Consider the following 16,215-nt stretch of genomic DNA (forward strand, 5'->3'; position numbering starts at 1 on the left):
CCCTCGTTTCCGCTAGACGAGTAGCCACAGCTGATGTTTCTTTGAGAATAGAGGCCGATAATTTCGATTTAGCGGTCACTCTCTTGGTCTTCTTTGTCGCGCTCGAGGCGGATCGTCGAGGAAGTATTCGGTCTGGGTGGATGAACAACCATGGCGACACAGCTGGCCGATGACGCAGATGCCGAAAAGTGAGTAGCATCGGCAGGGGAATGCAAGCACACGATTTGTTGTGTTGGTAGAGTTTGTCCCGGAGAGCAACGATTGATTGATTGATTGATTTATTGATGGCTGCGGGGCAGAAATATTCTGTCGCAGCTTTGCCAGCAGCTGTGCTGATAGGCGATAAGCGGCGCCTGGCCGTGCGATTGCCTGCCTTCCTTGCCTTTCTCTTTAACAAGATCTCCCGCGTCCGCGTGCATTGACACGTTCCGGCGGCGAAAGAAAAAATTACTGTCGCTACTCGCAAGATCCGTTCATTATTTGAGACGGAAGTTCACCGTTGCATAGACGGATTTGAAGCCCATTAATTCAAGCGGCACAGTCTCATCTTCCTCGAAGTTGCAATGCATATAGATTTCCATCTTATCAAACGAATACAGCTTCGTGATACTCAATCTAAAGGATGCAGGAACACATGTACACTTGGACGAGGACACTTGATATGTTTCCCCATCAATAACGGTCTTGGAAAATTTCAGCTATCTTTGTTGCCTTCTAACTTTTCCTTCGCATGTACCAGCCACAGTCTATGGCCCTGCTACTACTTGCATAGGCTTCTGGGAAGCAAGGGTATGAACGAAAGCAGAGACTATGTAGACAATCCTCTCAGCTCAGAATGGCTCAGCTACGGCGTGACAAACTAGTTACATACGTAGCAGTTGCAGAAAGAAAAGTCCGAATGAGTGTGTAGCGCTCTTATACAGACGCTGAGGCCAGCAGCTGAACTGGAGCCATCTATCTCCACGGGGTGCATGTTATTTCCCCAGATTCTCATCGCTTCACTCCACATAATATTCCTCTCGGGTTTGCTCAGATGAGAAAGTGGTACGGAGGGAGATCATTGAACTTTGGTGTCTGGGACTCTAGCCGCATATACGAAAGCGTCTGCTGTACATCATTATGGGGATGGGCGTGTTGATAGGTTCTTCGTTGTTCATCCTAGTCTGACAAATTGCACCTGGGCACCTCTCTTCACAAAACTGAAGGTAGTCCTGAGTTCACGGCCTTCCACATTGCCATGATCTGTCCAGATGATCTATTACGGGTCCGTCGCAAAGTGCTCTGTTGTTTGCCTACACCCGGCATAGCCTGGCCTCACGGTCTTGGTGGCGGGTGCTTCTGGATCAAGAACAGCCAATCTTGCGTATTGGGCAGAGCTCCGCATCACATAGGAACACTGGGAACTGGAAATAGACATGTTGAAAGAGGACTGCGGCACTTCCTGTAATTGCCGCCACCAAGGTTTGAACGATGGCTGCTTGCGAACGATATGACATCGACTTATCTGCTCTTATCAGCCGACGTCTTCCAATAATAGAGAAAAGGATCTAACGGCCTCAGGGCGCGTGTTGCGAGCAATTGAGGAAGGCACCTCAAGGGAAGCCGCTTCGTCTGCGGCGCCTTTGTCGTGCAGCTGTGTCTGCTAGATATGTCCTCTCCGCAAAGTTGTGGATTTCCTATCAGTCTCCTCTGCAAAATACTATGGTGGAGAAGTTGTATTTGGCCGAAAATCACTCCGCAATGCGCTGGAATAGACTTTTTCTCCAACTTCCCTGTTGCCCCAGAACACAAACTGGGGTACAATTTATTTCGGTAATCCCGTTACATAAAGTGCGGCAACTGATCGAACAAAACAAAAGTTATTACTTCATAAGTACCACTCTTTTGACAGATTGACGACAGAACCGGGGAACCGTACGCCAAGAGTCTTCTTATCCGGAACGTCCGTAGGGTTATAATCATCGAGTCGTGTCACCCCGCGAACTCCGTGGAGCACGGCGTGGAGCAGGTGCATTTAAGTCAGGCAAAGTCGTACGTAATTGTACAGAGGCAGAATGTGTTCTCTAACCAAGTCACCGAACAACTCTCTTCATTACTTCCTCTGCAGACTTTTTCTCCCTTGAGCCAAGAGACATCCGCTCGTCTCACTAGACGCGCCGATTCCTGGGCAGCCATGGCCGACTACCAAGTAACCACCGAAAAGAAGAAGACTCACCGAGTCGACTCGAACGACACCGAGGGTGAAGACCACCACAAAATTGCCACCGAGCCTGTCGATGTTTTCACCAATGAAGATGGCGACGTCAACTTCCGCGGCGTCTCATGGCCCGCGGCGGCCGTTCTTGTTGCGAAGTTCCAGCTGGGACTCGGAGTGCTGAGTCTTCCCAAGACCTTCCACACTCTGGGCTTTTTCCCTGGAATCCTCTGCTTCCTAATCCTCTCGACTATGACAACCGCCTCGGGTTACATCTCCGGCAATGCGAGGCTCTACTACCCGCAAATCTATAGTGTCGCCGACGTGGCTGAGATGCTGTTCGGCAAGAAAACAAGGGAATTTGTCGGCTTCCTCTTCTACCTCTATCTCGCCTTAACAGCAGGCGCTGGCATGCTCGCCTCCTCCGTCGCCCTTAACGCGCTCTCAGGCCACGGCGCCTGCACTATGGTATTCGTGGCCGTAGCCGCTGCAGTTGCTTTTCTCGTCGGCGGCGGTTTCAGAAGTTTGGACAAGATCGCCTGGGTCAGCTGGGCCGGTTTCGGCTGTATCTTCGTCGCTATCTGGACGACGGCTATCGCCTGTCTCGTGCAGAACAGGCCCGCCGCAGCCCCCCAGACGGGCACCATTGACCTCGATATCCGTATTTTCCCGGACACCACTTTCTCGCATGCAATGTCGGCCATCTCAAACCAGCTGTTCGCCGTTGGTGCTTCTGGGGTCTGCTTCTCTATCGCTGCTGAGATGAAGGAACCCAAACACTTTGGCCGCGCGCTGCTATGGGGTCAGGGAATCGTTATTGCGACTTGCATCGCCATCGCCTCCATCGTTTATTCGCAGGTCGGCCAGTACCTTGCCAGCCCTGCCCTCGGTTCTGCCGGTCCATTGATCAAGAAGGTTGCCTATGGTATTGGACTGCCTGGTCTCCTTGTAACAGCTATCCTCTACAGCCACACTGCTGGCAAGTACTGGTTCGTCAGAATCCTCCGCGGTACACGCCATCTCCAAACCAGTACCGCCAAGCACTGGCTTGTGTGGGGAGGCTCAATGTTGGTCACTGTCGTCTTCGGCTTCATTATCGTGGGAGTTGTTCCCTTCTTCAGCGACTTCCTCAGTCTTGTTGGCTCCCTCGTCAACCCCGTTTTCACACACATCATTCCCGGCTTCATGGTCTTGTTCTACGTAGCAAAGAAGCCTCCTATGGTTGGCTTGGATGGAACGCACGCACACGAGCACCAATCTTCCCCGGAGAAGCATTGGCTTCTTGAGGCTAATGATGCGGCCAAGAGCAGCAAGAAGGACATGGTTTTAGTTGTTGGTTCATGGAGCATGATTATCATTGGTGTCTTTATCACTGTGGGCGGCACGTATGCGACTGTTCTAACGATTAAGGAGGGTTATGATAATGGTTCTATTGGCGGTGTATTTTCATGTGCGGACAATTCATCAGGCTAAACAATCAACTAGAAAGTATTTTTAGTTTTACTATTAGAACTACAAGTCTACGTACCGCCTTTCATAAAATCATATTTGAAGGAAATGTGATTATAGATCACTCGATAGACTGACCAACAGATTTAGCTGCAGATGCTAGCTTCGTGAGGAGATTGAGAATCTTTTTAAATTTGCATTTAACACTTATTTCAAGGATTTGTTAAAATTTAAAGCGGGGACCTCCTCAAGTAGCACAAAAGCAGGTTGAATTACACCATTAGTAAGTGCAAGTGAAGCCCTTCTTCAACTGCCCCCTTAGCTAGTGCTACCCTCAGCTATACGCTCGTCGTTATCCATCTTTCAGAATCACTGATGAGCCTAGTATAAGCTGTAGTGGTGATAATTCGACGCTTATTAAAGGCACGAAAGCTAAGGCTCCCCGCATCAGCTAGCAAAACACGTCCGATACGAGCCGACATACTAAAAGGATTGCAGGTTATTCATGTACATAGAAATTACGCTCAGTGCCTTTCACTCTCTCGGGCATCCATGAATACATGAACTGTGAATTGAAGCGTCTTGAAAGAAAGCAAACCAAAATGAAAGACAGGTCATAGCTTAATTACATCTTGAATTAACGATGATGACAATGATCATGCTGTTTCTGCGATTGTTTCGTCATCAGAGAGGGTTCGTCCACTTGGGCAGCGCATTCCATTTCGTGTCAAAGTCTTCAATGGCCTTTATGAAGTTCTGGTGTTCCTTTTTCGTGGCTGTCACCGCCGCTGTATCCTTGGGGTCGTCCTTCCACTTGTCCTTCTCTGCCTGCGACGCCCACAATTTTTTCATCTTGGGAAGGAAATCGTTGACGAGGCCCTCGGTCTTGGATACCATTGTAGTGTACTGGCCTTTCATATAAGTCTCCCACTCGGACTTGAGGTTCTGTTTCGACCATTTCAGGTATCCAGTGCGCTGGTTTGCTTGCAGCAGGGTCGAGTCGAGGGCGTCGAGTATCTTGCCTATCCGGTCCGTCTGTTCCTTCATGGTTGTCCTAATGGTCGAGTGGTCCTGGTACAAGCGCGAGCCCATCGTGCTGCGGAGCCTGGAGAAAATCTTCTTGGCGTCTGCATATTTCCCAATCTTCTTGGTCCAGGACGTCGTCTTCCAAGGGTTATTCGCTCGCCAGGCGCTCGTCTTGCTAGGCGTGTTGATGGCAGACTCCAGGGCGACAAAGTCGTCTGATTTGAACGTTCTTGTCGGGAACTGCGCCGCAATATGCTGGATGGGGGTCCAGAGCTTGCCGACGCCGCCGGTCGTGGGTTCGTTGGGCCACGCGAAAGCGGGAACATCCCATAGCTCGTTGACATATTGACAGAAAGAGACGGTAGACCCCTGGCCCGCACCTGGCGTCGGGTCGGGCAAGTTGGACTTCTTCTTGTCAAGCCACTGGAAGAACTGGTCAATCATCTGTGCCTCGAGGACGTGCTCGGTGTGATACTGGACGTTGGCGGCGCGTGCCGTCAGGGGGTCGCCAAAGTTGAAGTTGCCACAGTCCGCGGGGTCTTCCCAGCCCCAATCTTTTCCTTTTCCTGCAAGTTCGCCGCCGCGGGGAAAGGTGTTAGTTATATCGTACTTCATTGCACAAGCCTTGACATTCTTTTCATCGGCTCTCTTGTCTAGTATGTGCAGTAACTCCTCATCCCATGCCCGATGGCTTTGATTGAGCTGATGAGCATGGTACTCGGCGGCGGCAGCGTTTTCATCAATGGTGGAAGTTGGAGTCAGCTTCTCCTCCCTCTTGCGCTTCTTCGCGTCTTGCCAGACGCCTCCTTCGTTGCCCTCTTGTAGGGAGTCGTATGCTTCCTTGCACGTGATGCCCTCTTCGCTGTCTTCAGAAGGGCAGAAGAACTCGCCGACCGGGAGGCTGAACGCCGGACCGTATACACCACCTCTCTTGACCAGAGACGACATGTGTCCGGCGGAGATGTCTCTCGTGCGCAGGTCGACGTCGAGGCTGGATACTAAGTCCGCATCGAGGGCTTCGTAGGCACCGGCCTCGGGAGCTCTCGACCTAGATACGTTCCTGGTCATGTCCTCTTCTTCGGCGCGGCCCTCAATGAAGAGCGGGTCTCGACGTCGGAGACTTCTCTTGGAAGGTATCGGGCCCAGATCGGGACAAGTGCCGCCCTTGATGATGGTCCTCTCCCACTTGTCCGTGAGGTCGACTTCACCACCAGACCAGCCGGTACCGAACGGGTCGGGCGCGGTTGCTCTCGCGAACAAGCGAGCGCCGACATCAAGACCGTACGTAAAGGGGCACGTTCCCGAGGTCGAGATGCCCGCTGCGAACTTGGTCGTCAGGCTGACCTCGCCCACGACTGCGGCTGCTGCTGGAGGAACGTCCCACCTTTCGACGAAGCGAACACCAAACTCCGCAGCGGCTGACAGCTTGAAGGTGACATCTCCAGAGGCTGTAACACCTGCGTAGAACTCGGGCTTTTGGATCCCCGAGAAGTCGCCTGTCCGATCGAGGCTTGGCTTGCTGTTGTCGATGAGATCGGGTTTGTAGGCGCTGGCGTCGGGCAGGACTTGGCGAACTTCCCACTTAGCAATCTCGAGCTTGGTCTCGATCAAGCCAGCCATTCCGAGGGAGGCGTCGATGCTACCCTCAACGGTGAGCTGGGGGCCGATGGTGGCGATTCCGGGGATCTTGAACGAGGCACCGGGGAATGGTAAGTTGAGAATGACCTTCTTCTTCTCGTATGTCACGCGGGCGAGGGCCTCAAGGGTGACCACGCCAGTAACCTTGCCCTTGTTGTAAAAGGTAAGGTAGCTGTTCTCGAGGTTGAGGGGCAGGGTGAGGCTCTCGACGATGAGGGTGAAGCCGAAGCTGGACTCGACCTCGATGTCGAGGACGGCCTGGCCGAGCAGGTGGCCGTCGTAGTTGACGCCCTCCACCGAGCCAGGGCAGTTCCACGACTCGTCAAACAACTTTGCAGTTACGCTGTCGTCGTACTTGTGCGTGAACTCGCGCTTGATCTCAGGCTTGACGAGGGCCGCCAGCCACTCGAGGATGCTCTTGCCGAACCACCGCTCGTGCAGGTCCCGCGAGGCAATCTTGTCAAGGTGGAAGTCGTCGCGGAACTCTTCCTCGAGCCAGCGCACCGGGTTCCCGCCGACATCTTGAAGCGTCCGCCTGGCGAGCCTCTCGTTCCCGTGTACGTCTCGCTTTCGGCTGACGGACCCGGCGACAATGTTGTCCCAGTAGTCGTCCTGATTACTGTAGTCGATGCGCATCTGGGTGTTGCCGAGGTCGCGCGGCACGCGGCTGAAGTCGTAGTCGAACGTCAAGTCGTAGACGACAGGCTCGAGGCCGGCGAGATGGGACAGGTGACGGGGCAGCAGCTTGGCGTGGTTTCTGCCAGGTGCCGGCGCCATACTCTTGGCGACGGCATACTTGCCCGGGCCGCAGCCCCTGGGCATCTGGAGGATGGTTCCCGGGACGCCGTGGCCAAGGCCGATCTTGTGACAGTTGCTCTCCGGGGTGTGGTCGTTACAGACCATGCGAACGGTGTGCTCGCCCTCGGAGATGGAGTCGTGGCAGTTAAAGACGTCCCAGTGGGATCCGTCGCGCTTGTCAAGCGAGATCTGGAGCGCCTCGGGCGAGACGAGCACGACGAATTGGAACGCGGCCTCGTTCGGGTCGTCGTCGCCGTCGGCCGACGTCTTGTCCGTCTCAAGCGTAAAATCCGTATCGGAACCGCCTTCGGGCGGGTGCTCAAACAGGTTTTTGAGGTCCACGGGCAGGAAAAGGGGCTCGCCGTCCGACTCGCAGCAGAACGTGCGGACGCGCGTCGTGTGGATGCCGCAGTTGTCGCTGCCGCCAAAGTAAGAGTCGGTGATCTGCACCGTCTTCATATCCGGACAGTGACCGTCGAAGCAGTTGCCCGGCTTGCCGTACCAGGCGCAGTTCTTCCACTTCTCAACCTCCTTCTCGGGGCAGCAGTACAGCTTCCGCGTGTCGAGGTCCAGCTCGTCGAGAACCTCGAGCAGGACCAGACCAGTGAGGGCAGCGAGCGGGTACGCGCGGCCGACCACCCGCAGGATGATCTTGGCGACGTCGTCGAGGATGTCGAGGACGGTCCCGGAGAAGGTCAGAGGCAGCTCGCCGCTGTGGCACTGCTCGCCGACGCCGCGCCACTTGCAGATGTTCTTCTCGCCGAGGGAGCTCTCGCAGCAGTGCGCCATCTGGCCGTCCCAGCAGTCGTGGCCGCCGCCGTACTTGCTCATGTGCGTCATGACCTCGTCGTCTTTGCAGTAGCCGTTGCACCATTTTGTCTCACCGCCGCGCCAGGTGCACGACTTAGGGTCAGGGGCGCCCGACAAGGGGCAGCAGAGGGTGCTCTTCTTGTCATTGCCGCATTTCTGGTCGGTGATTTTGATCTCGCCCGCCTTGCAGTCTTCAACGCCGCAGCTGGAAACGTAGCACATTTCGTTGGTGCCCGTCCAGTTCTCATCGCCCTTATCGATCGACTTGAAGTCGCCCAGGGGCTTGGGGTCCAGGACGGCAGCCAACGCAGACATCTCGGCGTCGTCTTGGTCGATGGCCCAGATGAGATAGCCGCCGAGACCGAGCTTGGCCGCGAGGTCCTTTTTCTGTTTTAACGTCTCCTTGTCGTCAAACGACACCCACTGGTCGGTGTTCCAGGTGATGTACTTGACACCGGCTTCCTTGTCGTGGACAGGCTTAATCTTGTTAACTTTGATGACCTCCTGGATCTCGCGGTAGCTGAGGATTCCAGACTCGCCACTGCACGCTCCTTTTGTGGCGCCTCCCTTGAAGAGACACCCGGGCTTGTTGCAAGACGGATCAGCCAGCTGGAACGCGCGACCGTAGAAGCCGAGTCCCATGTTCAGCTTCTTGGCCGGGACGTTGTTCCTCCAGAAAAGGTCAAACGCCAGGCTCATCTCGGTCAGGTTGGTGTGGCCGTAGATGTGAGACCCGATCGGGTTATCACGATCCCAGACTCCGTGAAGACTACAGACATGTGGTTAGTTGAGGTCCGAGAACAAAGTCCGTTGTCAGACTTACTCATATGACATGACGTTGACAAAATCAGTATAGTCAACTGACTTTAGGTCAAAGTGGCGCAAGTACCAGAAACTCGTCGGCGCCGTGTAGGACACAATGTACTTGACGGGCTGCTTCTTGATATCCTCCTGGAGCTCCTTGAGGAACTGAGTAAAGTTCTCGCCGTCTTCGGGGACACCACCGCGATCATCCGCGCCAGGATATTCCCAGTCAAAGTCGACACCGTCAAAGGCGTACATGCGAAGGAAGGACATAAGGTTGCCAATGAACTTGGACCGGTTCGCTTTGGTACTGACCATGTTGCTAAACACCTTTTGTAAAGGGCCCGGATCGTTGTGTGTCCACCCACCAATTGCGATAATCATCTTGAGGGCTGGGTTCTTCTTCTTGAGGTCGGTGAAGTCTGTAAACAGCTTATCCGGCAGGTTATCCATCCCGACGATCTGTAAGTCCGGCATGATGAAGGCAAAAGAGAAATAGAGATGGGTCAGGGAGTTGACAGGGATGTCTTTCAGGCCCTGTATGTCACGCTCAGTAAAACAGGTACGTTGCGAAGGAGTGATCAAGTAAGCTTACCATATCCTGACACTTGGAGTCGTGTCTCCATGCCTCGTAGTATCCAACGACACGGTTGAGCTGGTCCGACGCCTTGTCCTTGGGACCTGGCTGGTCACAATTAGACTGGCAACCGCCAGTCGCTCCATGGTCTTCCTTGTCGCAGAAATCCCTTTATTTCACAATCGTCAACACTGCTCTTCTCTGTAGGCATCTTCACCACGCTGAATCTGTACATACTTTGTCATTCCGCAGAAACCCCACTTGCCACAGCAGACGTTCAGGGGACACTTCTGGCCAGGGACGGCGGCATTCTTGCCGCATTCTGCCTTGGCATCGCAGTTGGACCAGCACACCTCATTAGGAGAGATGCCAGATGTGCCGCAGGCTCTGTTGCGTGAAGAGAAGAAATTATTAGCCTCTATTCAAGAGCATATGGGGATGAGGGTACCTACTCCTCGCCATAGTTGCACTGGCCAGTCTTCTTTGGACAGCAAGCTTTGTTCTTGCAAGGGCGGTCGGGGCCGCAGGTATAGTCATCTCCGCCGACTACCTGTCTCCCAAACAGGGAGGACAGCTCGGTGCGTCCTACTAGCGAAGACACGCCAGTCTCGAGTAACGCAAGAGGAACGATTTCACTTCCGTCAGCGTCGATGACATGGCTATTGTCGCGAGGAGCGACTGGATTAGGGCTGTCAGCACTGCAGACTGGCAACACATGGTCACGTCGGTTCTTGGCCGAGTAATCAAAGGGTCTGTGATGTCGTTCATAGCGAGTCAGGAAATGATGCTCTAATAATAGTCCAGGTCATTGAACATAGAATAAGGGGGGTTTACTTACGAGACAACAGCGCGGCACGAGTCGGGTAGGTCCGGAACTGCATCCACGCTGGCACTGCCAGATCTTGCTGTGATGACTGCTCCAAGAGAAGGGTTAATGAAAGCAGATAGGAGCAGACAGCTCCACGAGAGCGGGGACCATTGTCGCATGGTCGCGCTTAGAGCTGAGCCTTTGGGAGCTCTACCCAGCAACAAAGAACGTTACTCGAAGGAATGTGGTCCCCGATGAGAGAGGGAGGAGTGATCAAAGACTTGATAAAGAACGAAACAAAAGGATATCCATTCGCAAAGATGACGAACAAAGTCAGCTAGCCGAAACATCTTTAAAGGAAAACAGACTGGGAAGACACGCCGAGTAATTCGCGCAGAGTGTCTCGTCTGACAAAACAGCTCGAACGGTGTTCTAGAGCAACACACACTGCTCCAGTTCCAGTCACAATCTCCACGCGAATCCTAAATCCACGTGCCCTGCATGTACACTGAAAGTCAAACCAAGCCCAGGCAGCGAGTTCTCGACTATCTTGGTGGCTCACAAGGGTAACCTGCTCCGTACTTAATTTGGCATGCAGGGTCTTGGCAGGGCAAATAGGGGTCTCATGGATGTCGATGTCAGAATACCATCGTCCTGTTTTTCCGGTCAGCCGCTCGGAAACACTCTCCCATCTTTGCCTCTTATGAAGAGCGGGTCCGGTCAGCGTGGGATTTTAAGTGTGATATCGTGATTTCGTGCATACTGCTGAAGGTTCGGTGTACTAAAAAGCGGGCGGGCCGCTCCATCAGCCCCCTGCAGGAACCATGCGTGTAAGCAATATTGGGCCCATGTCTCGGCCAGAAGGTCATCGGGTTCGCATCTGTTCATCTCCTTTGATTGTTGGTTCTACAATGTGAACAAGCTTCTGTACGCCAAGACGTGACATCGCATCAAAATCTCACCTAATCACCAGCATCATTTCCGTTTAAGGCAGGTGGTGGTGAGTTCCGTACCTGTAGTATCTAAATACTTCTGCTGCCTAGAATATCCAAGGATGCACTCGGGTCAAGTCTGGACTGATAATCCTTGATTCTTGTGACCCTTTCTATTGCATAGGGCGGTTGTATCTCGTTTTGTCTCGAACAGGACGACGGCAAGTTGGATCGCCTGCACTCCCTTGATCCAAATTCCCCATCGGACGTGGGCAACTGTTGTACACCTACGTTGCTTTCTCTGGATTCATTGACACTTTCCGACATACTTATCACTCTCGCTGTCGCTCATCGCCCCTTATCCGTGTCTAGGTAGACCCAACTCTGCCTTCCTCCCTTGTTTGGACGTATTAGTATCATCAACTCACGATTCACTCTTTCAACTCCTGGTGAGAGAGAGAGAGGAAGACACGATCCATCAAGACTCATGGCTACCTTTAGGCGTTGTGTCCTTGGACTCGGTGTTCTTCTGAGCCTGAGCCCCAGCCCAGTCTCCGCCGTCAAGATGCTCTACGACGACAGTCTTCCTGAAGATCTGGATGCGGCATGTTCTGCAGCCCTCATGGCTGATGTCGCTTGTGATCCGCTCGTGCCGGCCATCCGTCATGACTTTTACTACCCGCCTGCCACCCTGACCCGTATGTGCACTGATGGCTGTGCTTCTGCGCTGCAGTCTTGGGAGAGCTCGGTCCGGTCTGCTTGCGGCAACGACATTGTCATTCCTGCCGAGGATGACCTTGACGCATCACCCATTGTGATCCCTGCCAGCCGCCGGTACACCTATGGCTTCACGTGTCTCAAAGAGAACGATGCCTTCTGCGGCCCCGTAGCCGCATTAGCAGCTTTCTTCACCAATCCTGGAGGTGAGTCTCCCGCGGACATGATATGTTGCGCAATTCTGGGCTTGCCAGCGCATCTCACTAACATCTTGTCAGTTTCCGCCTTTAACTACATCAACGTACTTCCCGAGGGCGCTGTCAAGCCTGCGGATTGTGACCCGTGTCTCGCAGCCAGACTGCGCCTGCGATCTGGGTCGCCCTACTTTGACGGCCCCGTCGTGGCTAGCGAGTCCATCTACCAAACCCTGACGTCCAGCTGTGGCATCACGGGCAAGCCTGCCACCACATCCACCATTGACTACTTCACAAGCGAGCCGCAGCCCACCGAGTCAGTCTGCGACGGCACCACGTACCAGATCCAGGGCGGTGACGATTGCTACAGCATTTCCAAGGCCCAGAGTGTCGGTACGGCGTGGATGCTGTCTGACAACCACCTCGGTGCTTATTGTTTTGAGTTCCCGACTTCGGGTAGTCTCTGCATCACCAACACGTGTAAGACTGTCACGGTGGCAGTCAACACGACCTGCTCAGCCATCGCTGCAGCTGCGAACATCACAGAGCCACAGCTGATGGCTTGGAACCCCGTCATCAATCCGGTCTGCTCCAACCTCGACATGATGAACGGCACCACGCTTTGCATCGAACCACCCGGACCCAAGCTTCCACCCGCCCAGACGACGAATGTTCCTCCGGTGACGCCCACCAGTGCTGCCCCGATCCCCTCCAACACGGCCATCGGATCTGACAAGCCCTGCGGCCGCTGGTACGAGGTCGAGGCTGGCGACTACTGCAACCTGGTGACTCTCAAGTTTGCTATATCTCTTGATGATTTCATGTTCCTCAATACAGGCATCAACGCCAACTGCACCAACCTCTTTGCACAGGAGAGCTACTGCGTCCAGGCGGTCGGAGACATCAACAACTATCCCGGCCGACCCGGATATGCCTCCGTCACCATTGACCCCAACGAGTCCTTCACCGGGGTACCCTTCACCATGTTGCCCAACGCCACCATGACCTTGGATCCAAGACCGACCCAGCTCCCGTTGGCTACCGGCGTCCGCGACGATTGTGTGTTTTACTTCAAGGGCGATGATTATCAGTACAAGTCTGACGTGTTCGGCTATTGGAACAGCAACTGCGAGATTGCAGCGTCCAACTACAACGTCGACTTTGACAGCTTCGTCGCCTGGAACTCGCTCACGATAAACGTCACTGACCCGGCGTGCGTGTTCCAGGTCGGCCTGCGGTATTGCGGCTCCTGGGGTCTGCCGCCCACGCAAACCACCACTACCGAAGAGCCTGAGCCCACCGAGACCGGACCCCAGCCGCCGGCGCCGACGCACGAAGGCCAGCCGGAAGACTGTGACGGCTGGCACGTCGTGGTCAGCAGTGACTCGTGCCAGTCCGTCGCTGATAACGCCGGGATCTCTCTCGCCACTTTCTTCGAATGGAACCCGGCTGTCAGCGCAGACTGTACCGAGAATTTCTGGCTCGGACAGGCCTACTGCACGCATAGGGAGGGCCAGGGTATCAGCACCACGGCCTCGCAGTCTGCTTCAACCACGGCGCCGACGACGACGAAGCCCACCGCTCCGGCCCCCACGCATACCGGCCAACCCGCAGACTGCAACAAATGGGACGTAGTGACGGAAGGCGATAGCTGTGGTTCTCTGGCCAGTGATAACGGCATATCAGTTGAGCAGTTCTTTACCTGGAACCCTGCTGTCTCTAAGGACTGTATCACCAACTTCTGGCTGGGGCAGGCATACTGTGTCGGCGTTTCTGGGGCTGGTTCCGGCGCCACAACAACCCCATCGTCAACCAAGCCTTCCACAACGGCAGCCCCGACCCCTCCCGCACCAACCCACACAGGCCAGCCGTCGGATTGCAACAAGTGGGACGTCGTGGTAGACGGCGACAGCTGCGGGTCAATGGCCGCGGACAACGGTATCACGGTCGACCAGTTCTATGCTTGGAACCCGGCGGTATCCAAGGACTGTGTGACAAACTTTTGGTTGGGGCAGGCATACTGCGTCGGCCGATCTAGTGTCGGGGGTAGCCCAACCACGACGCCACCAGCATCAACCACAGCGAAGCCGACACCACCTGCACCGACACATACCGGCCAGCCTGCTAATTGTAACAAGTGGGACGTCGTGGTAGACGGCGACGGCTGCGCTTCGATGGCCAGCGATAATGGTATCACACTGGATCAGTTTTATGCCTGGAACCCTGCCGTTTCAAGGGATTGCGTGACAAACTTTTGGCTTGGCCAGGCGTATTGTGTTGGGGTTTCCAGCTAGAAGCCACCGTGAGAATCTGTGAAATGGCTTGACTCTGCGGAGGTGGGAAACCCATGGCTCGGGAGCAGAGAGGAGAGAGTAGTGTACAGTAGATGATCTTGTAACTTGTTTCGCAGATGGTGGTGTCTCTCATTCATTTTGATGGTACATGAAAGGTCCTGTCTCAAAGTGCCCGGTGTACACCTGGGAGGCCGCTGTCGCGGTTGTGCAAAGACATCCCCACCGGGGATGGAACGATAAAGGATACGTTTCGGCCGCGTCGGCTGTGTGTGCCTGTGTTGTTGCGTTATCTGCCGACTCTGCTCGAACTGACTCACCAGCTCCTGTTGTACGGGAACTTGATGTTGCAATTTTGTAGAAGACGTCAGACTTCTTGTTTGGAATACCGAGTGGAGAATTCCGGTTGTCGCCGCCGGACTAAATTGGGTTCGACGTGCTATTTCCCAGCAAATCGCGCCCTGCCGTAGATCGATACTTGTCCCATTCGAGATTGAGCCACTCCTGCCGTCCCAGGCTTTCGAACAGACTCATGACCTCGTCGCTGGGCCTCCAGTCGCCAACCTGCCACTGCACCACCGGTGGTGTTGGGGCTGCTGCAGCGGCATCGTTGTCCTTCTTGTCCTTCTCATCGCCGCGGCCGGCAATGAACTTTACGCCCCATCTGTGACCCTTTTTCATCGGCAAGCCGTATTTCTCAATGTCTCTGTTGTTCGAAGGGTCCCACCACAGGTATGTGAACATCTCGGCGTCCTCGAGGCGCGGCATGTTAGGGGTAGTCAGAGACTTGGCAAACGCCGCAAGCAGGGGCTCCAGCCGCTCCCTGCAGGGCTCGGTGCGGAACATGTCTAGACGGTAGTCATACTCGTCGTCCGGGTTGTCGCCGTACTCATCGTCGAGTTCAACATCCTCGTCCGTGTCTATTTCGCGAGGGTAATGTTTGTCTGAGATCGTGTACCCTCCTTCTTCAGAGTCGTGCGGGTCCTCGCCACCAGGGCCGACAAAGTACCACCGTCCGTCTGAGCGAAGGGAGTGGAACTCGAGCCGGAACCGCCGAATCTGTGACCACTGCTGGTGGGCTGGTGCCTCGGGACTAGGGAACAGGTCCGAAGTGATCATAGCACGGATATCAAATAGGCTGAGCTGAGCACCGAGCTTGCACAGGCCGACAGACACCGGGTCTTTGTCCGCCGGATGGACCAGATTCGGCCGGGCCACGGACTGGTCATTGTTGGGGCGAGAGAAGAATGGCCAGAAGTGCAGCGCGGCCCTGGTCAGACCGGCCGGGATCCTTCTTCCGCAGAGGTGCTTCTCCTGGTCCATGATGGCGGCGCCGAACTCGTGGCGGGCGTCTCGCAGGGGGCCCTCCCACGGCCATGTGTAGTGCTCGCGCATCACCCTACTGGGCATGCAGGCAGGCATGGGCCGCTCCCAGAACCAGGGGATAGTCCATTCTTGGACAGCCGGTAGGTGAACGAGGCACTGCAGCGGCACGAGGGGAGACAAAGGGCGTATGTCTGTCGCGTCTTCGGCGCCAGAGCCGTACGCCCTTGACTTGATGATCAGGCGGCTCACAAAGGGCAGATCGGGCAGTGTCTCTGGGTTGTGTAGCTGCAGGCGACGTGAATGATATCTGCGATGGTCGCATTCCGGCTCCTCTGGGTCGAAATTCTGCGGCTGGATTTCAATCTTGAGGCCGATGCTGGCTGGTGGATCCTCGACCCGGTTGTAGGCGGCGGCAATCTGGTTGTAAAAGGCGCGAATGCGCACCGACAAGTGGGCGCTGATGGCCAGGGTCTCGTCGGCAGGTTCATGGCACGGCAATGGCTTCTCCGCAAGTTCGTCGACGGTGAGGAGCGGCAGCGGCAGATGATACTCGGAAACCGCAAACTCGAGATTGCGGGCGGCCTCGACGTCTGCCGTGACCTTTTCCAAGATGTCGCTCTCGAAATTCGGGTCTGTCTCGCGAAGCGGCAT

At 55.0% G+C, this 16,215-nt stretch overlaps 4 protein-coding genes across 4 annotated transcripts; 2 read left to right on the top strand and 2 right to left on the bottom strand.

The window, feature by feature from the left end:
• Nucleotides 1-2,173: 2,173 nt before the first annotated feature.
• Nucleotides 2,174-3,667, top strand: mtr-1 (N amino acid transport system protein; the record flags this gene model as incomplete). Its single annotated transcript, XM_037327979.1, has 1 exon — nt 2,174-3,667. The coding sequence occupies one exon, from the start codon at nt 2,174-2,176 to the stop codon at nt 3,665-3,667; it is 1,494 nt and encodes a 497-aa protein (XP_037174496.1).
• A 660-nt stretch (nt 3,668-4,327) lies between these two features.
• Nucleotides 4,328-10,177, bottom strand: CHIT1-0 (Chitotriosidase-1; the record flags this gene model as incomplete). The annotated part of the gene is made up of 6 exons (XM_037327980.1): nt 4,328-8,684; nt 8,739-9,256; nt 9,315-9,465; nt 9,534-9,683; nt 9,749-9,974; nt 10,135-10,177. 6 exons carry the CDS (start codon nt 10,175-10,177, stop codon nt 4,328-4,330), a joined length of 5,445 nt encoding a protein of 1,814 aa, XP_037174493.1.
• A 1,424-nt stretch (nt 10,178-11,601) lies between these two features.
• On the top strand, nt 11,602-14,241 carry CGCA056_v012737 (LysM domain-containing protein; the record flags this gene model as incomplete). Its single annotated transcript, XM_037327981.1, has 2 exons — nt 11,602-11,959; nt 12,032-14,241. 2 exons carry the CDS (start codon nt 11,602-11,604, stop codon nt 14,239-14,241), a joined length of 2,568 nt encoding a protein of 855 aa, XP_037174494.1.
• A 417-nt stretch (nt 14,242-14,658) lies between these two features.
• On the bottom strand, nt 14,659-16,215 carry CGCA056_v012738 (uncharacterized protein; the record flags this gene model as incomplete). The annotated part of the gene is made up of 1 exon (XM_037327982.1): nt 14,659-16,215. One exon carries the CDS (start codon nt 16,213-16,215, stop codon nt 14,659-14,661), a length of 1,557 nt encoding a protein of 518 aa, XP_037174491.1.

Source organism: Colletotrichum aenigma, assembly GCF_013390185.1.
Source record: "Colletotrichum aenigma strain Cg56 chromosome Unknown KSG_Cg56_contig08, whole genome shotgun sequence".
In the NCBI taxonomy this organism is placed as follows: domain Eukaryota; kingdom Fungi; phylum Ascomycota; class Sordariomycetes; order Glomerellales; family Glomerellaceae; genus Colletotrichum; species Colletotrichum aenigma.